Here is a 27,639-nt window from a genome sequence, read left to right as displayed (position 1 = left end):
TTAAGCAAACTCAAACTTCGACGATCTTATAGAGCAATACGCACTCCGATCCTTTAGCCCAGTAAAAGAATAAATGCGTTCTAGAATTTACACCTCCTTGAGTACATTAACTGCAGCAGGGCAACAGAGAAGACAACAAAGAATAATACAGATAGAAACACATTTAAATGACCGTGATGCACGTTTGGGAAGACGAAAGAAAGATACAAGAATAGCCTTTGAAAAATTGGCTTCATCTGTGCTGAATGATACAAAGAACCTCTACCTTATACACAGAAAATTGTTTCTCTGATGTTTAGGAGAAACACTTGAAAACTGGTATGAACTTTCAGACACTCAAGTTCTCGACAATGTCCAAGGCATGGTTGAGAATTCTGCGACAAAATGCTGAGACAGATGAAGTTCTCTAGATGAACATGCAGTCACAGGGGTCTCAGGCTGTTGTATTTAGCGGTCTGAACTCCGAAACTTTGTCGAGAGCCTTCTGAACCTGTACCAGCTTCTTCTGTGGCCCTTCCCCCCCGTTCTTGAGTTTCTTTAAGAAGGAAGTCAACCCAGAGATCTGCAAATGACTGGAGAACAGCTGATATGGTGTAAAGATTCCTCTATTGATTCACTTAGGTCAGTACTTAAGGGAAAAGGTACAACGTAATCAAATTATGCAATTACTCATTATTATCAAAATACAATATCACTTCAATCCATCATATACACTCAAGAGTCAATATCAACTCAGTACACGAAATAAGATGACTCAAGTAATGGTGACGATGAGCATACAGCTGCAACTAGCCAGGCACCTGGCAACTCACAGGAACAGTTAACATTTATTGCAATCAGAACTGCAGCCTTACTTTTGCAATCTCCAAATATCCCATGAACTAACATAAGAATAGGATATGGGGAGGTGCGACTACGAGAGCTAAATAGGTAAGAGTGGCATCATACAGCCAGAAATAGCAAAATCTTAAACTGGAACTACCCCATTTCTCTTCTAATACATGGGTCAGTAGTAGTGAAGCAATTGTCTGAAAATATCATCCAACAACAGGATGTACTAGTTTATTCTTTCATTTATTGTTAAAATGCACCCAAATAAATATGCCATCACCAGAGATTCTAGGTACGAGTCACAAAATAGAAGACAAGCTTAGAATCACAGAAAGGTGGGACTATCTCAGGGCCTATACAGAAACAGGGTTGGATTTATCATGCCACAAGAAGATCCAGCCCCAACATTTTCATATGTGCAGCGCAATAAGAGAACCAACTGCCAAACATGAACAAAAAAAATTGATTCCCAAAAACGTATTTCAGAACTTTCAGTGAAAGAGGGTATAAGATATAGTCCTGCATACTTAAAATTCTGTAATGCAATCAGTAGAGAGACAATTATAAATACCTCCTCTACAGGACTCTAGGTGAAATTCTTTCAACCAATTTTAAGATATTTCAATTTTGATATTCATAGTTCAATTGTTAAGCAATTCGTAAGTTTGAGGGAAGATCTTCCAGACAAATAACTTAACAAGCAGGTTCAGGTCTGTCACTTCTCTAAGTTCAAATGAACCTTCTGCAGGTAAATCCAATTTCGTAATTCCAATAAACTCCAAATTGAATTTGAGAAGGATTGTCTTCTAATTCATACCATGACATGTACAGTTATTGGATAAAGAGAAGCACAAATAAACTAATTAGCATTAAAATGGCGTGACATAAAAGTTGACCTGATTATCTGATGAGACATGTGCTGGTGCTGCAGAATTCCCACCTAAAATACCTCCAACAAGGCGCCCAGGTAGACCCCATACACCTCGAGCAACACCTTTTCCACCAGCAAGCAGAAAGCCTATTCTCTTCTTATCCTCATCAGAGAATCCCAGCATCCGAACCATAAGATCCAAAACCTAGATATCGCTAACTTGTCAGCTGGTTTTGAATAAACAAATTATACAAAAAAAGCATCCAGGAAAGAATAGTCACCTCTTTGCTATGATTTCTTTCCAAATACGTCACCAGCAATTTGATCACAATTCGCCTGCCAAGAAAATACATCATAACATACTTCTCTGGCCGGCCAAAAAAAAATTTAAAAATGGGACAAAATAATGGCGTAACTGTAAACTAAAGCTGGAGATGCCAATTGCAGGATTCCCAGCGATGAGGGCAAAGATGTCTCTAATCTGATGCCTAACTGCGAACATTGGAGCCTTTTTCCTTTTTATTTTCCAAAGTTTTAAAAGCATTCGAGTATTCCGATTGTTTTCAAGTTAGTGCTACACTGTTTATCTTAAAATTATTTTTTAAACATTTTTTATCCAACTGGGCCTGTAAATCTTGCCTAGGACCCAACTAGCACTTCATTTAGATAGTCACCAACATCTTTCTTCACAATTTCTTGGCAAGGCTTTCTTCAGGGATTCTGTTCAAGATTTGGACTTTCTCCAGAAAATATTAGGAGTTTTAGAACTCAAAAATAAAATATAAAAGAAAAATTATGAGATAATAAATTGTCTAATATCTTTCTTGCAGAAGATAAAGAAACAAGTAATAAAAACTTGTTGAAAAAGTAAGGAATTTAAAATTACGTGCTTAAAAACATGAAATAATAGACTTTAGCAAAAGAAAATTCGTAGTAATATCTCAGGACAATCTTGTGATATAAGGCTGCATTTTCAGTTTTGGTGTTATTCTGGATATTTTGCTGATATTACCTGATAGCTTCAAAATGGCGACAACATTGGGATGTCATTGAAGTGTTGGAAATATTTGTGGTTATGATTTAGATTTCCAGGCCTAAAACTTCTTTACAAGACCAATTAAATTAGAGCATCGGCCAACATGTGCATTAACCAGTCCTACATGAGTCCATGTACTCGAAGGTTGTTATGTCAAGTTCAACTTAATAATATATCTCATTAAGTAGAGAAAAATAAAAAATAAAAATGCTTTCTCAATTTTCAGTAATTTACAGACCTAAAAGATGCCTCCAAGATTAAATGATTTTTGCAGCTAGGATATTGTGAAAATTTCTGGGCCATCGATTTTCAAAACCTTGTTTATGCATTATAATGAGAATCTAAGTGTTGATTCTTTATAACATCAGTTATCTAGATTGCAAAAAGGTAAGACAAAATTACCATAAATTATAGGAGATTGACAACCCAAAATAGCGATATTTCTAGTAACTAGTAGAGGTATTCAATAAATATGGATTGATCTGATACCATATCCCAATCCAATATATCACATAAGGGTGCATAAAAAATCTATTTAATGTATTAATGATCTAATTCTAATGAATAGGTCCTTCAACTTCGAAAATGGAATTCAAAATGGTAAAATAGGAAATGGTACACTAACTCTCTTTCACATTCAATAAATATTGGTTGATGATATACCAATCAATGTATCTACGTCATCATGCAATTTGGGGCATATCATTGATCAACTACTGTATATAGCTTCTGTGTCAGGTTGTCAACTATTTTAAACAATTTATAGATAAGGATTTACACACTACAATTCAGCAAATTTCTTGTCAAGTATAGCAATAATTAAAACGAGAGGAATGGAACCAATTGACATGGAAGCTCCTCTAAGTGTTTCAGTTGATGGAGCCACTCTAGGAGAAATTTTCAATGTTTTTGGAGAACCTGTATGCACATACACAATATATATATGGCCTTCCTAGCCACCGGCCCACCTGTTTTCGGTCAACTCAGGCTTATATATGTACATTATACATATATATATATATATATATATATCTTGGAATATCCTAAATTGTAGGATTGAGAGAGAAAAATTGTAAAAAATCAATATGTGATTATAGCCACAAATATTGTACTCGGGTTTTTAATGGTGAGATTATTGCCAGGTATTTTTCAGCAAAAATTTCAGGAAAATGTTGGCAGTTGAAAAAAATTAAAATAAAATCCTAAAATAAAATTAAAGAAAAAATAATAAGAAAACATAACAATAACTAGACTAGATGATAAAGATAATGTTTTACACTTTTGCACTAATGATAAAAATGACAGTAACTAATCTAATCTAAGGTTAAACAATAAGAAACTTTTCTACTCACTTTGCCTCTTTAAGAAAAGTTTAAAGAAATAAAAGTTGTTTCTATATGGGTGAGCTTCTTAAAAATTTGAATCTATTTTTGTCATCTAAGTACAGTTAAAGAAATTTTATAAGGCTTTTAAAGGGTGGAAAGGTTGACTCTTTATATTTAAACCTTCTCATTCCAAAAACCCTATCTCCCACTCTCCCTTAACCCATGTGCAGCACTCTCTCTCTCTCTCTCTCTCTCTCTCTCTTTTATATATATATATATATATATATATATATATATATATATATATATATATATATATATATATTGCCGTCGGTTGAATGTGATGAGGTGAAGACAGACCTAGGGTTTAATAGAAAATGCTAATACTGCCCTCACTATCAGTGTGATTAAAATGAAAGAAAAAATCGTGATCAATATTTTTTTATGATATGTGCAAGTTCTCATGTTTTTTCACATTGTTTTCATTTTTTCATTAATACCATAACATTTTTGAAAATATCGTGATATTTGTAGCAGTGACGTAGATTGAATTTATAAAAATAGTTTATTTGATGGATTTAAATCATTGCCACACATATCATTTTTGAGTATCAAACGGTAGGATTTTTCTTGGATATGATATAGCAAAGTTGTTTTTCTCAAGGAAATTTCAACAAATTCTAAGAAAGATACTAAAAATAACATGTGAAAAATGTTAAAATAAAATTTTGATAACTAAAGAAATGTAAGAAAACATGCAAAAAAAAAGTCAAAAAAATTGAAAAAAAACGTGTTCTTTTAGCTTTTTTCATTTTTGGCTTTTTTTCAAAATAATGTTTTTTTTTCCTTTTTTTATGGCTGACCTGTTTTTTAACGGTTTTTTATGTTCTTTTTAATAAACGCATTTTCTATGACATTGATTTCAGTTAAATTAGTTAAAAGCATGCAATCAACATATAAAATCATTGTTCTTCTTTAGACTTGTCATTTTGGACCTTTTGAGTGTATAATATATGCACTGCTGGGTTCACCATAAACAATATCAAGTGGCTAGAACCAACAATACTCTTGATCGCTATATTCCTTTCTCTCTCATTCTCTATGTGTGTGTGTGTGTGTAAGTTCTTTGTAATTAAGCACCATTTTAAGTCCACTGAAGAAGCACAGTTGATGATAATTTTGTTCAATGACCATAGCCACAAATATCGCAATATTTTTGAAAATATCACAATATTAATGAAATAAATAAGGAAAATGATAAAAACACAAAAATATCGTGATATATTGAAAAGTCGTTAAAAATGAATTTATCTCAACTTTAACGCGATTTTTCGTCAATTTTTCAGTTATTTTTATTTCATTTTCTGTTTTCTTTTCAACTTTTGTTTCATTGTTTTATTTCCTCTTGCTTTAGGTATTTAACATAACCTCCTAAATGCAATACAATACTTATTAGTTTTTCATTTCTTGTAAATTTACCTAACATTTTGATTTTTTTATTTTTTTAGAGAACTCCAAGATTTTTCCGAGTTTTCCCCCCCAAAAAAAAAACTTTGCCGATAAATACAGAAGAAAAACCTTGCAGATAAAAATCCGAGAATGATATTTGTGGCTATGGTTCAATCTAAAACTGTAGTGAGTGATTTTCAGTACTCATTTACTAACAAAATATAATTTAGATTAGATTAGTTTAAAACTTTAAAGAAATGTGCATTCTTCGATATCAAGCATTCATGCAGCCTAAGTTTTTGACTTTTCACCTCCTAAAAAAGCACATACAACTATATAAGTGTAAACACTAGCATAAGACGTCTTCTACTAAATAGAACATGACTACTGCATCAATGAATTTAAATGGAACAAAAAACCCTAGCTGGTATAATTTTTCCTGGAACTAGGATAGGGCCTGACCCAAGATAATGTGGACTAATGCAATTTCTTGATACAAATTGTGCCACTATTATGTCATGTTCCAAAGTTCAAAATCCGTCCTTTGAACCGTATTACTCAAAATCAGAACCCAAAAATTTTAAATGATACTTCCTTTTGTCTTTGACTATTCAAACTCGTGTTCTTAGTAGCTAGTCTTGTTTAACCATAGCCAATAGCTATTAACTCTAATACGGTTGAAAATAGTATCAGTTCTACTCTTGAGCCCATGCTTTTTTCACCAAAATTACGTTCATTAACCAATCTATGCAAGAAAATAGTTGACTTCTTTGGCGATTAAATGACAAATATCTAACACACAACAATTTTAAACACAAGGCTATTTATCAAGGCACAATACTGACTATATTTTTTTCACTTAGTAAGTATTTATATTAGTTACTATATTCTTATTTTCTCCCTAAGAAGGTAACGGCAAGACCACTATTTTTTACCACAAAAGATTAAAAGCTTTATTTTTTGAGGTATGTTGAGCATACCATGATATCTTGTTGACATCATTGGCTAGCTCCAAAAAGATACTGTTGGGATATTTCAAAGTTTTGAAGATAGACCCCACCATGGTTAAATCTAGAGTAATTGCAAAACATCCGAGAAAAATAAGACCTCATTTTATTATTCATTTCAGATCTGACCCAGTATCCAGTCGATAACTAATAAATTCAAAATTGTGTGAGTTCTATACCTGACGGCAAAATGCTTATATAGCTACTTTACCTTTATGCTCTACTCGAGGAAAAATATGACCTTTTGGAATAAGATCATGAATAACTATGATATTCAAGGGCAGAAAATGTAATAGGAGGATCTCTCTTTCTCTCTCTCTCTCTTCCTCAAACTAGGACATTCTCACATTAGGCAAGGCCACCAAATGCTGCCTTTTGCAAAGATACGTAAGTGAACTTTGGGCACAAGAGTGTTCTAACTGTTCTTTTTTGCAAAAATATGTAAGCTGTGAACTGGCTACAGCAACCCTTTTTCGTTGACCTTAGGATAAATCATAAACACACTAGAATTATCAAATTTGTTGTTTACAAAACCAAATGAAGAAGAATAAAAAGAACATAAATATGTGACAAGGATAGAGTTGAAATGCATCAAAATGCAATAGCATAGGCCATGCTTCGTGCTTTCCATTGGTTTAGGTACACATTTTTTGTTGACATTAGCTGTTAAGTGTTAACATTATACAATGATGCATTATGATTTGTTCATATCTTGTGCATGTATTGTTACTACCCACAAGCTTTTTACAAACTACAGACTTGAGGTTGAGAAACTAACCTGTCAACATAGTAATCTGAATCCACAGACATCCGATTAATTCTTGTCATGCTCTGTTCCAGAGCACGTCTGAGTTTCAAATTATCTTCCTCTAGTGCTTTGAACATGTTTTTACCCTCCATTAGCATCCTTTCAGCCTGGGAAAGTTTCAGCAGAAGATCAACCTTTTCTTTCTTTGAAATCTCCAACGCATGATTGGCTTCCTGTGACGAAAAAGGAAAAATGAAAATACATATATCAAGAGAGTCAACTGAGCAAATATTTGTGCCAGCAATCAGCTCAGCTAGATTAACTTGCCGGAATTTTTTATAAGGCCTAGTTGAAATAATGGATTCCTACTGACAAGTACCCAAAGACAAAATCAGCAACAAAATTCTACCAAATAGTCTTGACCAACAATGAAACCAAAAATAAAACAAGATCCAACCAACAAGAGATCCAAAATATAGTAATAGGTCGAACCACAATATCATACAATTTTATATGTTGCACATTAGACAATAGATACCATTCAGGTACCGTCACATGCCTGAAAGCAATTACCACATACAAGTGAAAGTTACGCAACATGCACTTCACACTCATATGCTACTTACAGGGAAAGGTTACAAGACACCAGAGAAATAGCAAGATACTAACCATACAAAGTATAGTCACAAATAACGTCTCAGTTTTAAACGGCAAGGTTTTTCTTGGGTATAATACGGCGAGCTTGAAAAAAAAGGAAAAAAAAAAGGAAAAATACGGATTTTTTAAAATTTTAAAAAACTAAAAATGGAAGAAAAATAAAATAAGTGAGAAACTAATAACATAAACATCAAAAGATAAGTAGATTTGCAACAAATAAAAAATACAAAACGAAAAAAAACTGTGTGACATTAAAAAAACTGAAAAAAATGAAAAACTGAAAAAAACGCGAAAAACATGTGTTTTTTGTTTTTAACGTTTTTTTCAAGAAAACGCGTTTTTTTTAGTTTTCAACGGATAATTAATTTATCACGTTTTTTTTTTTTGCATTTTTTCGAAAAAACGCGTTTTCTATGACTATGATACAAATAAATATTTAAGAACAACACTGTCACCAAAATAAGGAAATCTAAACATTCTTCATAATGCAAGACCAAAAAAAACTTGGGCAAAAAAAATTTATTAGGGTCCATGTGGACCACATTTCAGTCAATTGGGTCTTAGTTAATCTTGTTGTGTTTACTGTGCCGTTTTGTGCTTTGTTTCTGTCCTTACAGGAGTCGGGCAGATCAGCAGGTCTGTAAATGGACCCTCGTAATAACCTACCCGTGAGGTATAGATATATACTGCCTCATCAAGGGATTAACCCTAATGAAAAAGTACTGATCTCTGAGCATAAGCTGGGCTTTGCTGTGGTGTGTGTGTGTGTGTTCTGTAGATAGGGTCTACCAAGTTATTAGGGCTGAGGATGGTGGCAGACAAAGTCACCTGAGACACCATGGCTATCATGGAGTCTCCCGACAGAACATCCCAGACGATAGAGCAATGTCTGGGTGACATGGATGGCAAGATCAATACGATCCTCACCAACTAAGAAGCGTTGGCAAACCTGGGATGTGAAGTACTGCAGCAAACCCACCATCGTTTCCCCAGCCCAGAGCGAACAAAGACCGACGAACAGTGAGGTCGCAGTTCAACAGACCAGGTGAATTCTGCTGGAAGTTCTCTCTGGCGACCGATGGAGATGGAATCTCCCAAATTCTCTGGCGACAATCCCTTAAGCTGGATATTCAAGGCAGAACAATATTTTGACTGCCAAGGGCAAGGGATAATCGGCGACCTCAGAGTGAACCACGATGTAGTCCATTTTGAGGGCTCTGCCATTCGATGGTATCAATGGATGGTGGTGAATCAAGGCATACCAGAACAAGAGACCATCCAGCCGAGCCACAGCCCCTTTGCAGCCCCAGCTCTGCTAGTCCATAAAAGGGATGGGAACTGGCATTTTGCGTGGACTACTGTGCACAAAACGCAGTCACAGTGAAGGACAGATTCCCTATTCCTATCATTGAGGACCTCCAAGACAAACTACATGGGGCAATCTACTTTTTAAAGCTAGATTTATGCTCTAGTTATCATCAGACCAGCGTCACCAAGATGTGCCAAAAACAGCTTTTCACACCCACAACGGACACTATGAATTTAAGGTCATGCCGTTTGGCCTAACCAACGTGCCTGCAATGTTCCAATCGGTCATGAGTGATATATTCCACCCACTGTTACGCGGGTATGTGTTAGTGTTTTTTGATGATATCCTCATTTACATCACAAACGAAGAGGAGCACCTGGAACACCTTTGCACAGTGATGTCCCTGCTGCAGCAGAACCAGTTGAAGGCCAAGCTGTCCAAGTGCTCTTTTGGCACCAGAGGAATAACGTATTTAGGACATCATCAGCTATGGGCAGGTAAAGATGGAGGAAGAAAAGATACCAGTGGTAAGACACTGGAAAAGCCCACCCACTAGCGTGAGAGGCTTACGGGCTTTCTTAGGGCTGGTGGGATATTATCGCAAATTTGTACAAGGTTATGGGCTCCTGGCTGCCCCCTTTACTGCCCTCACGAAAGGGTAGTTCTCATAGAGTCAACAGGCGGAAGACACCTTCAGAGCGCTGAAAAAGTCAGTAACGACAGCACCTGTGCTAAGAATGCCTGATTTCCAGGCCCTTTTGTGGTGGAATCTGATGCCTCTGATCTAGGCAAGGCACAGTCCTGAGCCAAGGACAGCAACCTGTAGCCTTTTTCAGTAAGGCGATGGGGGTTATGTTCATTTTTATCAGCCTACGAGTGCAAACTAAGCAGTGGTGTTGGCGGTCACAAAATGGAAGCATTACTTAATAGGCCGAACGCTTCACAGTCCTCACAGATCATAACAGTTTACGATTCTGATTGCAGCAGCAATGTCTGACAACAGCACTCCACAAGTGGATGGGGAAGCTCCTAGGGTTCGACATTGAGATACAGTATCACAAGGGAAAGGATAATTCAACTGCTGATGGACTGTCGTGCCCCATGTCTGATCAGCAGCAACAGCACCTCCTCATGAACCTGTCCAGTGTGCATTGTGCAAGTAGAACTCTGGGACCAGATCGGACAACATCTCCAGCACGAGCCTTCAGTACTGAAAATCAGGGAACAGCTAGCCTCCAACTCCATGAAAACCTACGGTTATCACCTTATTTGTATTTTCAGGAACGCATATACATCCTGCCAGAGACAAAGTTACCCCAGATACTCATGGCATATTATCACGGCACAAAGGCAATAGGCCAAGATGGGGTAGAAGGAACTTACCGCAGAATGCTTGACACTTTCTTCTGGCCAGGCATGAAGCAGGCTATCCAAGACATTGTCAAAAACTGTGATACATGTCAGCACAACAAATACGAAACCATGAAACCATCAATGTACCTGCAACCCCTCCCTATTCCCGAGCAGATTTGGAAGGATATTTTGATGGATTTCATCGAAGGGCTGCCTTCCTCACATGGAAATTCTGTCATATTGGTGGTTGTGGACAGGCTTACGAAGTACACCCATTTTATTGCCTTAGCCCACCACTTCACAACGAAATCGGTTGCCAAAACATTCCAAGATCGCATGGGGAGACTCCACGGCATGCCTAGGTCGATCACCAAGCAACAGGGATCCTCTATTTTTCAGTGCATTTTGGAAGGAATACTTCCAAATGCAAGGCACAAAACTGCAAATGAGCACCTCCTACCATCCAGAAGCCGACGGCCAAACTGAAGTTGTGAATCGCTGCTTGGAGACTTACCTGCATTGCTTTGCGGGACAGCGACCAAAGGTGTGGGCTGATTACTTGTCTTGGGCTGAACTAGCCTACAACTCCTGCTGGCATTCTTCCATAGGTGTCATTCCCTTTGAAGTTGCACATGGGAGACCTCCACCAAATATCAGATGATATCAACCAGGATCAACCTAAGAGTCTGCTGTTGATATACACCTTCGCAGCCGTGGTTCTGCATGATCTGAAGGAACACTTATCACAGGCCAGAAATCGATGGTAATTCAATGCAACCGAAGACACCAAGATCAACAGCATCACGTTGGATCATGGGTCTACCTGCGCAGGCCCAGCGGAGGAGTGGGATTCAGTTCCCAAAGGGTACACACTAAGCCTTCATCCCAATATGTTGCACCCTACAAAATCGTGCAGAGGATAGGATCCCTGACCTATGAGCTGCAGTTACTAGAAGGAAGTGCAATACATCTTGTTTTCCATGTTTCGAAGTTGAAACATTGCCCACCGGAGATAGCACAGAGTGAGGCAGCATCCGCACCAGCCCTTAATGATACATCAGGCATGTTTCCCTACAGACGCCTAGGGTCCAGAACCATGACGAAGGAGAACCGGAAGGAAATACAATGGCTCATTGAATGGTCAGATCATAGTGAGGAGGAACGAGCAACCTGGGAATCAGCAGAAAACATTAAGAGCAGGTTCCCTGGATTCACACCTTGAGGACAAGGTGCTTCTCCTAGGGGGAATGATGTTAGGGTCCATGTGGACCACGTTTGAATCACTTGGGTCTTAGTTAGTATTGTCGTGTTTACTGTGCTGTTTTAATATTTGTTTCTGTCATTACAGGAGTCGGGTGGATCAGTGGCTCGGTAAATGGACCCTTGGAATAACCTACCCGTGAGGTATAGATATATACTGCCTAATCGAGGGTTAACCGTAATGAAAAAGTACTGACCTCTGAGCATAAGCTGGGCTTTGCTGGTGTGTGTGCGTGTTCTGTAGACAGAGTCTAAAATTGGTCTGTGGCAATATCATATGCCTATAAATATTTTACAGCATATGACATAACTTTGCTAAGACAATTGATAATAGTAACCATTGTCATGAAAAACGTGTACGGGTATTATATGGAAAGAAATTTCTCAGGTATAATAAGGAAAAGTTGTATATCTCGGGAATAAAACGAGATAATCTCAGCAAAAAGCAAAAAAACGCGTATAATACGTGTTTTTTTCATGTTTTTTATTTTCTGATATTTTTTTAAAAAAGATGCGTTTTGTACAGGTATTATACAGCTGACTATGTTTTGGCGTATAATATTTGTCTTTTTCCAATAAGACGTGTTTTTTGTGACAGTGAATTAGTAACCTAGATTTCTTCTGGGACAATGAAGATGGGATGTTGGACTACATGTAGGGCCCGTTTGATGGGCTCAAAAAGTACTGTAGGTCTGTAGCCCAGGAAAAAAATTTCAAAATTTTAAAATATGTCCATTTCTGACTGTTGAGGCTGGAATCGGAAATAATGACAGAGCACGAGGCATCGAGGGGAGAAGGGAAGATCGGAGGAGCCACGCTCGAGGGTTTGGCGCAGCCATGTCTAAGAAGAACAGCGCGAATTTGAGAAGATGAGAAGATGGAGGACAAATTGAGAGCCAATCGATTGGAGAAATCCTCTTATTCTCGGTTCAGGGATATCGCCAGACAGAACTCTGATACAGGCGCAATTTCTGGCGATCGGCCGGCTATCTGAGGGGGCTTTTCATTCCAGAAGGATCGCCTGATCTTCTGGAGTCTCTTCCCCAATTTTGAGGCGATTCTACAGTCTGTTCTTCCTTTGGTTATTGTTTGATTGGCGTTGAGTTGCTTGTGGATTGTTGGTGGATTTGGTTGGATTGGACGCAGGAAGCGGCGCTGCTGCGAAATTGGAAACTCGCAGGCGACAGTCGGAGGAGACTTCAGGAGATCTTCACGCGATTGGTTCCTGGGGCGAATTTGAACCTGAGAAGTTGGGTGTCTCTTCCTCAACCGGACTTCAAGCTGCTGTCAAAGTTTCAGCAGAATCTGAGCAGGCGCTGAATTTTAACAATTATGGGAGCATCTTCATCCCTATGCGATGCCTGAAGCAGAGGAGCGCCTGAGAGCTATTGACGAGCGCCTAAGAGCTATTTACTCGATTATCAGTTCTTACATGCCACTAAACCTGAAAATATATTTCTTTTTTATCAAACTAAGAAATAAATTTCTGGAAATTTATTTCTCAGTCATCACACACACATCAAAATGAGAATCGGAAAGATTTCTCCCATTCCATAATTCTAGGAAACTTATTTCCAGAAATATTTTTCCAATTCCACATTTCCCTGTCATCAAACGGCCCCGTATTGAAAATTTGAAGCACACACATTTATAAGTTTGCCGAGCAACATCATTCTGCTGACCATGTTAGCATATGAAGACAGTTGCCTTAACTCCTAGTAAAGCCCAACACCCTTTCAGGAAATCAATCCAAAGAAAAGCACAATTAAAGGCGGCAAGTTTTGGAACATAGGAAATTCCCATGCAGAAAGTCAATCTGTTCTTAGAGCACAATCCAGACAAAGTCCAAACTTTTATGTGCACCCTTACCCTGATCATACAATTGGATTGACCATGTGGTTCTAAAAGAAAACTTAACAAAACCATATGTAACCAGATTTACAAATTTTAGGGAATAATTAACTAATAATCATCCACAGATTTCTCTGTGACACAAGGCTGATAGCCAGAATGTTGAAAAAAAATAACATTAAATAGAGAATGAACCCAGAGGATTATAGAATTAAATAGACAATACCTTCAACATCAGAAAATATGGTACCCAAATTAAGAAAAAGATATAAGTATCTAGAAAATAATAATAAGCATACCGCTAATGACTGAGACATATGAGATAAATCTTCCCTAGCCACAGCCAAGTCACCAAGAAGTCTTTCCTGCCATGGAGATCCACGCAAAGATCAAAAGGAAAAGTTTGTAATCTTTCTCCAAAGAAAGAAAACAAGATTCTAGGAAAGAATACCTTTGCCTCACTCTCAGCATAGTATTGACCAAGAGCTGTCTGAAGATTCAAGAGTTCCACGTTCTTTGAATCAATTGTGCTCATACAGCTGGCCAACTTCTGCCTAAGTTCCTTGATAATTTCGTTAGACCTGTGAAGTTCACTGCCATTAATCTTCTTTATCTCTTCCTGACTCGAAATTGCCTGTCTGAGGGAACTTTCTAGCTGCACTATTCTAGTTCTTTGAAGTTCACAATTCGCTTGTAGTTCTTCAATGAGATTGCCGTCTGCATCCATCTTCTCCGATTCTTCAAAATGCTATACAATGCGACAACAGAAGAAAGCATCCTCAAGTTCAGCACAAAGTTTTCACCAAAACATGTAATGTTAGAGCTCAATCTACTAGCAACAAAAACAAAACAAAGAACAAGACCAGTCACCCTAGAGGACCAGCAGAGGCCAATGCTTCCAAACACACACAAAACATATACATGCGAACATTCATATCCATAAAAATAGAACAATACAGCTTGAGTTAAAACTGAGTGATAATATTAAAGAAAATGATATGGCAGTAAAAAGGAAAGTGTCTCTGTTAAATATAAACTAATGGATAAGGGGTCAATGAAAGATAAACTTGATGTTAAAAATGTGCAGGAACGGCTACCTTATCCAGCAAATGTTTCTTCAAGCGTGCAACCTCTTGCACTGCTTTATCTCTTTCATGGCATGCATCCTTGAGCTTTTGTTCCAAATGAAGTGTTGTAGCTTCTGCCTTTTCCTTCTCACGCGAGAATTTTGATAATTTGATCTAAAATACATTAAATTCAAACTAATTATTTACGAAATTCAATCAAATATCAACAGAAACAAAAAAAAAAAAGAATAAAAACGATTGACAGTTAACGGTCATAACCAGAGCCTAAAATTGACAGCCAACATGTTGGTAACTTTCTGCCAACCTAGTATGCACACAAAAATTATCTTAGATTAGAAGACTTGTGCCTTAGTAGCTTTCGCCAGTCACCAATCTCTAAATATTGAGGTGGTTGCTGCATGAAGGAATATATTTAGACTTGCCTTACAGTTGGATTATGACTTCCTCCAATTTGAATAGGTCAACACAGATCTGAGCTTGTTGCAGCGCATTGTAAACCTTACTAATTGTCATATAAGAAATATTAAGCTGCAAAATCTTCATACAGCATGTAATTAAACTAGGCATCCAAACATCCAAATGCTTACTATTGTGTTACACAAGATACATTATGTTGCAACACGTTCATACTATAAATTATAAACTACTTATACATTCATGAGTGCTGCAATATTGACACTGAGACATACCCTAGAAGTTAAAGGGAAAAGGTCTGACAGCAACTTGCAAAATGGTGACCATCAGTGGCCTGAACCTTTTTTTTTTCTTTTTTTTTTGTTGGGGGAGAAGGTGGTTTACATTCGATTTGTCTACAATTCGGGGGCCATAATGGATGTTCAAAAATTCAGCAAGGACCAAAACGCATTCTACAAAATATTGATATTGTAATTTTGACTTTTTTGAAAATCTGGGGCACCCAAGTTCCCCCTTGCATCTTGGCTCGGCCCTTGCTTACCATGTTTTCATATGAGAAATCTTAAGCTGCAATATTTTCATGTAACATTTAGCAAGTGATTAAAGTAGACTTGTCAACCATGGTCAGGTTCCACCTTAAGAGTTAAGAACATCCAAGCATACCCTAGAACTATACGCAGTCATTAGTTCACACTGAATTAATGAAAAATGTCTGAAGGGCAATGGAGACCAGTTTTAAAGTTACAAATGTAAAGCATTAGCCACGAACATAAACATACAAAGTGTGGACATACCATGTAAAATTATCAACCTTTCCTTAGAAAAATAACTTTCTGTGGTAGGAACCACTAAAGATGTCAAGCCTGTCTGAACTGTAAATGGCTGTCTATAGAGAACTAACCTTTAGATCAGTAATCTCTTTCTCCAGTGCAGATATAGACTTTGGCATGCTTTCAGAAGCCTGTACTGTTTCTTCCGCATCTCTCCTATTTAACTCCAACTGCAATCTTTCTACCTCCAACGTTTTCTTATCCAAGCAGTCATGAAGTTCTTTCATCTCTGCATAAGACTATAACCAAATATCTGGTAACATCATCATGCCTTATGAAGCCCCAAATTGTGACAAAAAGCGGAGAAAACGAAGATCAGACTTTACAAACAAACAAAGTTGGATAGTTTAGAAGCACAGTGTTTATATATACGTGCATGTGCAGGTGTACAGAGAGCATTTTAGAGTCCCTTACAGGAATTTAAAATGAAACCCTTAACATGTAGCAGTCAAAACGTCAAAAACTTGGTGGTAACATTAACTAGCATTTACCCTATCTCTTTCAACCTTCACAGCATGAAGTTCCTTCTGAAAAGATTTGTTTGAATTCTGTTCCCCTGGAGAAAACACAACATTAAGCTAAATAAAAGAAAAAACCAAAAGATGTGCAAATCACTATCCATGCATAGGATAGGATGTACCTTCCAGCTGCAGCTTTGTGCTAGTTGAATCTACTCTTTCTTTCTCTAGCTGCTCTCTCAGTTGCTTCATTTCTGTCAGCAATACCTCATGATCAGCACGCAAAGCTTCCAGAGCGCTATTGCTCTCTTCTAATGAACGTGCAAATTCCTAGAGGCATTCAAGGATGCAACTCAGATAGATTTCAAGCCCAATATTGGACAAAAGAAAAAGAACCATTATGCTACTCCTTTCAAATTTATACTAGAGAACATCAACCGAATGTCATGGAAAACAAAAATTGCATACTAAGATCACCCCAGAAGAAAGCACCAACAATATAAACCTTAAAATCAACATCAACAAGCCATGAACTCCTAGCATATGATGGTCAATAACAAAAAGTAGAATTAAAGGAATAAAGCAATAGCTCGTCAGGAATAAAGCAATAGCTCATCATGGCCTTGTTCTACCTTCAATTGAAATTTATCATGCTAGAATTAAAGGAATAAAGTAATAGCTCGTCATGGCCTTGTTCTACCTTCAATTGAAATTCATCATGCTTCATTGCCTGCAGACTGCCATTACTAGGTCCCCCATAGGAATGGTTCCTGGAAGAGGAGATTGTTTGGGATACCTGCGTTGGTTGTCTTGAAGGAGACTGTTCACCATCTTCCTACACAAAACAGTCAGTTGCTATGAACAATGGACAAAGGCAAAAGAAGAGTTTACATATAGAACTATGTAAGTGATACACAGTCCAAATTGTAAGGACTAAGGAATGAACAAACTTACCAAATGAAAACATTAACAGCAGTAAAATGCAGTTACAAAAATGACAAAAAATAAAAGAACAAAATTGTAAACCAAGGTAATAAAGAAAATGGTAAACTAACAGAGCTTTTTACACAGTTAGTCAATATACAACTGCCAGTTCCCATGAACTGTGAAAGGATGCGCAATGTCCATGTTGGTGTCATATCATGTGGCCATGGTGTAGACACCATCTAAGCATGTAATATGACCTGAAAGTCATTTGTTTCTTGCATAATTACAAAACAGACAAAAGCTGAATGATGATATCAAGCCTCAACAGTTACCTTGGGCAGACAAACACTACCAGTTTGTCTTCTTAGGCTTTCACTTTTTGGTGCATATCTAGTAAAGCTAGCCGACTTTAAACTTTCCTTTAGTGAAGTGTTTTCTTCATGCAGGTGAGAGAGTTCATCCTATTAAACACAGAAACATGCTTAGGTAAGTGCCCACACTGACTAGCATAATTCATATCATGCAAGCAAAAATCTGGCATAAAAGCATACAAAGGGCAGAAACATCTATATGATCTGAAAAAATAACACTAAACAACTTATTAATGTCATATTGCATATCATGCAAGCAGTAAGTATGAAAGAGTAAAAAACCTTATGACTAAATCACATGTCAAACATTGAGGAGGTTAAACACTATGTCTCAAGACAGAAGTATATGAAAGCATCTAAGAAGATTTTAAAGTTCCCCATCTATAAAATTTGAATATGCATGCAAACAAACAAATGGTGGATGTTACTGTTCATGGAATAATCATTTATTATGTACCATGTTCAGTCACAGATAGCTGCCACATAAACAAACAAACAAACTAGTGGATGTTATTGTTCATGGAATAATCATTTATTATGTACGATTTTCAGTCACAGGTGGAATGTTATACTGTTCATGGCATCACAATTTTCTGCTTGTTTCGAGTTAATACCCATGTGAAAAGAAGTTGTGGTTAAAGATGGATCCAGATCCATGTCTTGTTTTTTTTTGTTGTTGTATGTTATAATATCTATCATCTAAAATTGTCCCCTTTTTTTGTATTAATCAGAATATATAATGATGAAGATTAGGTCATGTCCATGTCATTGGACTGCGATAGATTGCGGCCACCCTGTTCTCCAACATAGGCTCTCTTCCTTGTACAATCTAACTCCAGATTTCCAGATTCTAACATGATATCAGAGCACTAATTAGATGAGGACGTAAGATTGTCATCCCTACAGAATCTCCAAAGAGATCACCCAATCATTCAGGTCAGGAAATTTCCTTCTTTGCCTCTGCATCAATCTATTACTTATTCCCTTTGCATCATTCTATTACTTATTCAAGTTTATTCCAGGTCTATCAGCCCAGTCATTCTTAAATTCATGTCTTCCATGTTAATCATCATATTCTAAATTCATTCTGCGTCAATCTTTCTGTACATCTCCTGATGCAAATCGTCGTCCTCTTGAGTCTGACTTCTCCAAACCAGACCTCTTCTTTTCTTCCCCTTGAATATAAAACCCTAATTCTGATTTATTCAAACAGAACCCTAAATTAAATCTTAAAAGAACATGTCTTTTCATCTCCAAAGTTGAACATGATTTTGAACCATGAACAACTTGTCTTTGAGCATCGAAAATCGGTCCTTGGTCAAGCCTTTCATGAATAACTCAGCAACTCGTTTCTCAATTTTAACAAACTCAGGATCAATTTCCTACCCTTCGACCTATTGTCTCACACAATGTTGGTTGATCTCAATGTGTTGTCATCAACTGTGATGAATATGGTTAAATTTTTATCACACTTCGATCATTGCATGACAAAAGAGAGCATAATATACTAACGTATCTATACACAGCCTTTTGCTTCTTACTACTCCATGATACTAACTTTTGACCATGAACTTTTGCTTCTTACTACTCCATGATACTAACTTTTGACCACGAACCCAATATTCTGAGATGCACCACCACTCATATGTGTCCCTGCCAAATCAGCTTCATTGTACACAATAAGCTCATGTGTACCTCCCCTTGGTATTGTTCGCTTGTAACAAGCCCATCTACAAGTGTCCCTTTTATATATCTCAAAATTTGCCCCTTAACTGCCTTCATATGATTTAGTCTGTGGCTCATGCACGTACTGAGAAACTTGATTGACTGAATAAACACTATCCAAAAGTGTAAAGGTTAAATATTCCAACCTAATAAGATTGAGATATTCAGTGGGGTCATCACACATTTCCACTATGAAATACTTATTTGTCATGAACACTCGGTGTGGACATAGGCTTTCAGTTTTCATGCTTGCCATGCTCAAAATATTGATGTGGTATTCTTCTAGAGTAAAAGCCATTTCACCTCCTTTCCCATCTACTTCAACTCCAAGGAAATAATACAAATCTCCAAGATCTTTCATTTTAAATATCTTGCTCAGCAACGGCTTGACCCCCATTATATGGTCACCTGGATTGCCTATAACAATAATGCCATTGACATATGTCAACAATAAGGAGTGATCTAAGCGAAATTGATGGAACCAATATCTTTGGATTTCATTAGAGAAACTTTCAAGCCAAGAATGATATGCCTATTTTAGCACATAGATTGCCCTCTTCAACTTGCGAGCATAGTGTTTGGAATCTCCTTCCATCTACCCAGTAGGTTGATGTAGACTTTCATCTTTAAAACACCAGGCAAGAAAGAATTCTTAGCATTGAATTTGGTTGAGCATCCATGCTCAATGGCAAGTGCCAAAACTAAGCCACACAGATGCTCGTGCATACGGGTATGGGGATACTGGTACAGACACATCAATTTTACAAATTGTGGACAGGGGGATACGACAAGGTGTACATACAGGTATTTATATATGTGTGTAAATGCCTTTAAAAACATGCAAATTTCCACAAGAAATATAAAGCATCACATAAAAATGCAAAATTCCAAAATTCCACAAAGATTATATAAGATTCCACAAAAAATCTGCAAATCAACATGAAAAAACTGCAAAAATCATGATTGTCATGCCGCCATACCCGTGTCGCATGTCGACACAAGTACTGCAGTCTTTCAGCTGTGTCTGCATTACTCAGGGCTAGAATAGCATGAACTGTCTCCATTGTAAAAACTAGGCTAAATATCTCATCATAATTCTGCCTGCTTGCTGAGTGAATTCATCACAACAAACCGAGCATTGTAACTCGCACGCTCCCACCTGGCTTACAATATTTTGTACACCCATTTACATCCCTTTACAAGTGCCACATTCATAGACAGCTCTGATTTTTATCATTCATTCAACTCGTTCTTTGAAAATGACAGCTTAGGAGCATGTAATGGGTTCATCCACTTTCTCCACAGCAACCAAGAACAACTAAAAGTCCACAGAAAAGTTGTTATAACTCACCCATGGTTCAATAGGATGATGGGAACATGTGGATCATCTGACATTAGATGCACTGGCCAAGGTGGATGGTGGAATAGCTTCATGAATAGGAATTGTTGAAATGAAGGGCTCTCGTCCTTGACGAGCATAAGTGATATTTTTTAATCTTCCCAATGCCGAAGGTTCTAAAGTCCCTTTTATGTACCTAGGCTCCTCAACATTGGAAATATGTTCTTGGTTGTGCATGCAACTTGCAAGGTAGTCCCCATCAAGGCTAGCACATAGCTCGGCACCCATCCCTGGGTAGTTAGACTTCAGCCACTATACACATCACACATCAAGGTGAGGATCAAAGTTCAGTTCATCGAAAATGAAACTACTTGATGTCTTGATGATCTTGCACATGGGATCATAGCATCCATAAAGCTGCAAGTTAAGGCCTCTTCCTAAATTTATGTCTATGAGATGTATCAATGAGCACAAAAGAAACACTTTCAAAAACATGTAGTTTATAGTCATCAGGGTTGATGCCAACTGCCAAAGAGTATAAACTATGGAGATTGATAATCAAGAATTGCCATGGGCAACTAGTTTATCCCATATATAGCAGTATGGAAGGCTTCTGTCAAACGAAGATGGAGAAATTGCTAGTATGCATCATATTCATGTCCCGCTCAATAATACATCAGTAATCCTTTCAGCAATTCCATTTTAACGTGGTTTGTGTGGGCATAAAGCAATAATTGCATGTTTTTTATGATTATTAAGTTTGTCAACATGGAAATTACATCTGCGCTGACAGGTTGGTGAAACATTCTGTATGCTTTTTCTTTCAGAGTCATCCTTTTCTATTTATGTTCAAAACCATTTTCTAATCAAGGTAATGTCATGTTGACCAAATTTGACAGTTTTCAGCTTACAATTGATCACTTCATGGTGAATAAACTTCAAGGGAACCCTTTTGCCCAAGGAAAAACTACAATGAATTTGGAAAACCTGGAAAAAGATGGATGAGCTGGGAAAATAATGAATAACATTGACACTATTTTGAATACCCACTATGCAGAGAGAGAACCTCCGCTAGGGTTCCAACAAATTTACATACATACAACTTAATAATGAACACTCGCTGTCTGAACTGAGTTGTGGGTCCAGAACCAATGAAGGTTTATTCGACCACTGAAGGGGAAAGAAAATTATATTTTTCAGTATACATATGCATGCACAGACACACACGCACGTAAGTACACATACACATAAAGTCCAAAAAAACTCATCTCTATAGTCCATACCAGTATAAATAAGATTCTGCTCTTCTGTGGGTTAATCAACTGCATAAATGAAAATTTTCATCCTCACCAGTTCCACCATCACAAATGACAACTGCCTGACTAATGAGGATGAAAACTAAATAATGCTATGATTACACAAAATGATCAAATTCAGCATTGAACCTCTTTTTCCTTTAAAATGGCTGCATAGTTGATAGATAGTCTTCTGATTTCAGCCTCAGATGCCTTAAGCCTTTCCACTTCTGCTTTGTAATCATCAAGCTAGGAATACCATAAGAGAAATGTGTCATCAACTCATCATCTAAAAGTAATGCTAAGTGTGCAAAATTAATTTCTAACCATTAAATGACCCGATTAAAAATGAACAACAGAAAGAGACCAAAAAAAGAATAAGAAATCCATGAAAAAGAAACAAACCAAAAGTTTAGGAAGTGCTCTACAATGCCTCATTATTTTTTTCCATGCGACTAAATATATTATGCTAAACCCGCCAATAGATAAACAATCAGCTTGTGAAATATCTTATAAGACGAGTGCCACAAGTAATATTTTGAGAAGTATTAATGCAAACGTGAAGCATTATCACATTTGTAACACATAGGCCTCAAGGTATTGAAATGTAAACCTAGTGAATCCAACAATTAAAATGGACAAAGGGCAACAAAGTAAGCAATTTTTTGACTACTTAATTATTGGGAAGGCCATTTGTTGGAAGGAAAAGTTGAAGAATATATGAAAATGAAAAATGATATAAGATTCCCAAAGGCTGGGTTTGATGTTTTAGATCTGAATTAGATCTGGGGATCTCATATCTAGGATCACAAAAACCCCCGTTTGATAGAACCATCGAGTTTCTCTCTCTCTCTCTCTCTACCCTCGATTGCCATTGTGCTGAGGGCTTGTCCTCTCCCTCTCTCTCTCTAACCCTTGGCCACACGGCTGAGGGTTTATATTGGTGTATTGGTTTCTCCGTCGCTCTTTCTCCCTCCTTCACTCTTTTGGCCAGTTAAAGCCACTTTTCCAGCCAAAAGGACTTTAAATTTTGAAACCTTCATTCCAGGTGGAAAAAAATGGGCGTTCAAACATTCCATTTCTCAATACAAAAAAAACCCTCTTTTCAGGGAAAAAGAAGGGTCAAAGCCTCTACTTTCATCTTAAAGGCATTGAAGCACCCCATTTTCCGACAAAAAACAAACTCTTTTTAAAGTGAAAAGAAGGCTTGAAGCCCTGTATTTTCTGCTTCATGGAGTAACAACCTAGCTCATTCTCACACCGGGCTCGAGCTCTCGGTTTGGAAGATCCAAACCAGACCGTCTGCAGCTTTCATTCCAACTTCAAAAGGGCTAAAAACTATAACTTATCAATTAGTCAACCCCTTTATAAGTATCATACGGACCCCTATCGCACGATAAGACTCGTCTGGGTGAAGAAAAACTCATACAATACAAGCTCAAGATTTGTTTTTCTACTTCTTATCTTTTTTTTTCAGCCAATCAGGCATGTATTTTCTGATTCTTTTTTCTCTTTCTCATCTTTTTTTGGTTTTTATCATTTTATGCATATTCCTATTTTCTGACCCTTTTTTATGTTACATGCATGTTTGCACCGATATATATATACATATATATATATATATATATATATATATATATATATATATAATGTGGATTTGTTTTTCTAGTTCCTTTTTTTTCTTCAGCCAATCAGGCATGTATTTGCTGATTCTTTTTTCTCCCTCATCTTTTTTTGGTTTTTATCATTTTATGTAGATTCCTATTTTGTGGCCCTTTTTTATGTTACATGCATCTCTGCACCTATACACACACACACACACACACACACACATATATATATATATATATATATATATATATATATATATATATATATATAAGTTAGCGATGCTAGATGCCAGGTAGTTGTCAAATGCCTAAAATGTAAAACATATCTAAATGCTATATACAGATGCAAAAGCACTCCCAAGATTTTCCCAAAATTATCACCACATATGTAAATTTTATAAATTTTCAAAATTTCTTACCAATTTACAGCTTTAATATTACAATATTTTGAGAATACCACTCACATCTATGTATATGCCTCTATCATGAGCAGATAGAAACATTTGTATAGACGTAGATGGATATTTATCTGTTTATCGTTTTCCAATATAACAATCTTTTCCTTACTTTAAGCAACCAGTGTTTTCCACACTTTTAGCAAGATTTCTCTCTAATACCTTTCATAAAATGTGATTTACTATTCATGACATAGGGTCTTAAAGCAGATCCCATTCAAAGATAACTTATGGTTCACAACCTGTCAAAATTATAGAACTCACTAATCAATAAGTCTTATTTATTTGTTATGAAATTGGATAATCTGATACTGGCTACAGCACAACAAATTGCAAGAAATTAAACTAATTAATACCATAGTCACAAATAACGTCTTGGAGTTTTAAACGGCAAAGTCTTTTTGGTTTTTATCATTTTATGTAGATTCCTATTTTGTGGCCCTTTTTTATGTTACATGCATCTCTGCACCTATACACACACACACACACACACACACACACACACACACATATATATATATATATATATATATATATATATATATATATATATAAGTTAGCGATGCTAGATGCCAGGTAGTTGTCAAATGCCTAAAATATAAAACATATCTAAATGCTATATACAGATGCAAAAGCACTCCCAAGATTTTCCCAAAATTATCACCACATATGTAAATTTTATAAATTTTCAAAATTTCTTACCAATTTACAGCTTTAATATTACAATATTTTGAGAATACCACTCACATCTATGTATATGCCTATAGACGTAGATGGATATTTATCTGTTTATCGTTTTCCAATATAACAATCTTTTCCTTACTTTAAGCAACCAGTGTTTTCCACACTTTTAGCAAGATTTCTCTCTAATACCTTTCATAAAATGTGATTTACTATTCATGACATAGGGTCTTAAAGCAGATCCCATTCAAAGATAACTTATGGTTCACAACCTGTCAAAATTATAGAACTCACTAATCAATAAGTCTTATTTATTTGTTATGAAATTGGATAATCTGATACTGGCTACAGCACAACAAATTGCAAGAAATTAAACTAATTAATACCATAGTCACAAATAACGTCTTGGAGTTTTAAACGGCAAAGTCTTTTTGGTTTTTATCATTTTATGTAGATTCCTATTTTGTGGCCCTTTTTTATGTTACATGCATCTCTGCACCTATACACACACACACACACACACATATATATATATATATATATATATATAAGTTAGCGATGCTAGATGCCAGGTAGTTGTCAAATGCCTAAAATATAAAACATATCTAAATGCTATATACAGATGCAAAAGCACTCCCAAGATTTTCCCAAAATTATCACCACATATGTAAATTTTATAAATTTTCAAAATTTCTTACCAATTTACAGCTTTAATATTACAATATTTTGAGAATACCACTCACATCTATGTATATGCCTCTATCATGAGCAGATAGAAACATTTGTATAGACGTAGATGGATATTTATCTGTTTATCGTTTTCCAATATAACAATCTTTTCCTTACTTTAAGCAACCAGTGTTTTCCACACTTTTAGCAAGATTTCTCTCTAATACCTTTCATAAAATGTGATTTACTATTCATGACATAGGGTCTTAAAGCAGATCCCATTCAAAGATAACTTATGGTTCACAACCTGTCAAAATTATAGAACTCACTAATCAATAAGTCTTATTTATTTGTTATGAAATTGGATAATCTGATACTGGCTACAGCACAACAAATTGCAAGAAATTAAACTAATTAATACCATAGTCACAAATAACGTCTTGGAGTTTTAAACGGCAAAGTCTTTCTCAAGTATAATACGGCGGGCTTGAAAAATACGGGAAAAAACCAGTATTTTTTTAATTAAAAAAACTAAAAATGGGAAAAAATAAAATAAGTGAGAAAATAATACACAAACATCAAAAGATAAGTAGATTTACAACAAATAAAAGCAAACAAGCAGGCAGACTTAAATGTGTTGGGAGGTGTAGGACAGAGTATCTTGTGCATCTGCCTTTGCAAAGCCAATAGAAATCTGTAAGGGCACTCAATGTAAAGACCATTGTTTTCAGTAGGCTCAAGTTGCTGGTCTTGCCAATCCCACAAAAAAATCATATATAATTCTTTATTTTTCATCCTCCAAGAATTAATGACAAACCAAAATATCTTTCAGTTAAGAGATTAAAAAGCTATCGGGTAGCTCCTCATGTCAGGTACCAGGTATTGCTACTTAAATCCTAAAAACTCTCGCCTGCGACAAAGATGCAGCATCAGAAGAAGCCACGTTTCATGTACAAAATGAACCCCTGCTTGTTCCGCGAGCTTTCATGCATTTCTTTCAATTGCCGATGAACCGCATGAGACAGCCTTTTTGGTGCCTGGCTTGTGCTATCCTTATTGAGGTTGACGGATAGTAACCTCAAAAGTAACAAAGGAGACTCTCGATGCCATCAATTACAACATGCTAAAAGCTGCTGAACTTCCCCGTTATAGGCACCTCAGAATTCCTGAACCGCCGTAGGTGTAAAGGTGTCATCGGCCACTATTTCTTCCCCACCGACAGCCTATTTTCCGTTGTCCATCCCACTTTGGGAACATAATTTATAGGCGATACAAGTCGCACACAAAGAATGTAGACCAACGAATCCAAATGACGTACAGTGTACAGATTAAGGTTAATAACAGCATCATTCTGTCTAACAAACAACAAACAAACAAACAAAACCCAATCGACCTTCCCCAACATTCGAATACGATGATGGCTACTAACCTGTGCTTGATGACTCCAAGCATTCCCGTTCGAAATGGTAGAGTGCTTAGATTGCGCGAGACGCTGAGAAACTCGGCGATCTGACTCCGGGCCATCCTGACCTACTAAAGATCCAGCGAATTCGTCATCATCGGTATCGCCGTGGACATCTAAGGCAATGCGGGAGAGGTTCTCTTTCAAACTAGCGATAGAATTCCGCATCTACGCCCTCGTTCTCACGAGTGCTCACGCACTTGTCCGCAAAATTGCATATCTCGTCCAAACGCGCCCGTATTTTTCAAAGGATCAGAAGAACCCAGCCGAATTCCGAAGAACCAAGGCCAAATCAGGCAAAGAAACCCTAGATTTGGGGAGAGGGAACAAGAAGAAGAAACAGACCAGAGAGAGAGAGAGAGAGAGAGAGAGAGGACCGGGGAAACTTAGGTGGAGGAGAGAGAATGGGAAAAGACGTTCACCAGGCGTTGCACGATTCTCACCAGAGGTATAGTTGTTTCCTGGGAAAAAAAATCGGCGTTTGCAAGTATAAATGGATTGACATCCGAACTGTTGAAATGAACAGTTATTTAAAATTAAAGAAAAACATGGGTCGTTTCGTTTAAAAGGATTTCGCACCTCTCTGAAAATTCTTGCAAATCATTTTCACAGTCCAAT

The 27,639-nt window shown here is 36.8% G+C and overlaps 1 protein-coding gene across 2 annotated transcripts; it reads right to left on the bottom strand.

Moving 5' to 3' along the window:
* On the bottom strand, positions 1–27,496 carry LOC116247707 (golgin candidate 4-like). Of its 2 annotated transcripts, XM_031619967.2 has the most exons (14): positions 26,989–27,496; positions 22,295–22,393; positions 17,747–17,875; positions 17,188–17,322; positions 16,670–16,817; positions 16,521–16,585; positions 16,101–16,268; positions 14,795–14,938; positions 14,149–14,445; positions 13,997–14,062; positions 7,298–7,500; positions 1,984–2,038; positions 1,728–1,907; positions 1–572 (listed from the first exon to the last, which is right to left on the bottom strand). In XM_031619967.2, the coding sequence occupies exons 1-14, from the start codon at positions 27,187–27,189 to the stop codon at positions 423–425; spliced, it is 2,040 nt and encodes a 679-aa protein (XP_031475827.1). In that variant the 5' UTR covers positions 27,190–27,496; the 3' UTR covers positions 1–422. The 2 variants fall into 2 exon arrangements, with proteins under 2 accessions (XP_031475827.1, XP_031475828.1); XM_031619968.2 differs by lacking the exon at positions 17,747–17,875.
* Between the last annotated feature and the right edge of the window lie 143 nt (positions 27,497–27,639).

Source organism: Nymphaea colorata, chromosome 2 (genome assembly GCF_008831285.2).
Source record: "Nymphaea colorata isolate Beijing-Zhang1983 chromosome 2, ASM883128v2, whole genome shotgun sequence".
Classification (NCBI taxonomy): domain Eukaryota; kingdom Viridiplantae; phylum Streptophyta; class Magnoliopsida; order Nymphaeales; family Nymphaeaceae; genus Nymphaea; species Nymphaea colorata.
Note: the sequence above shows the minus strand (reverse complement) of the source record. Positions and strands in the feature narration are given on the sequence as shown.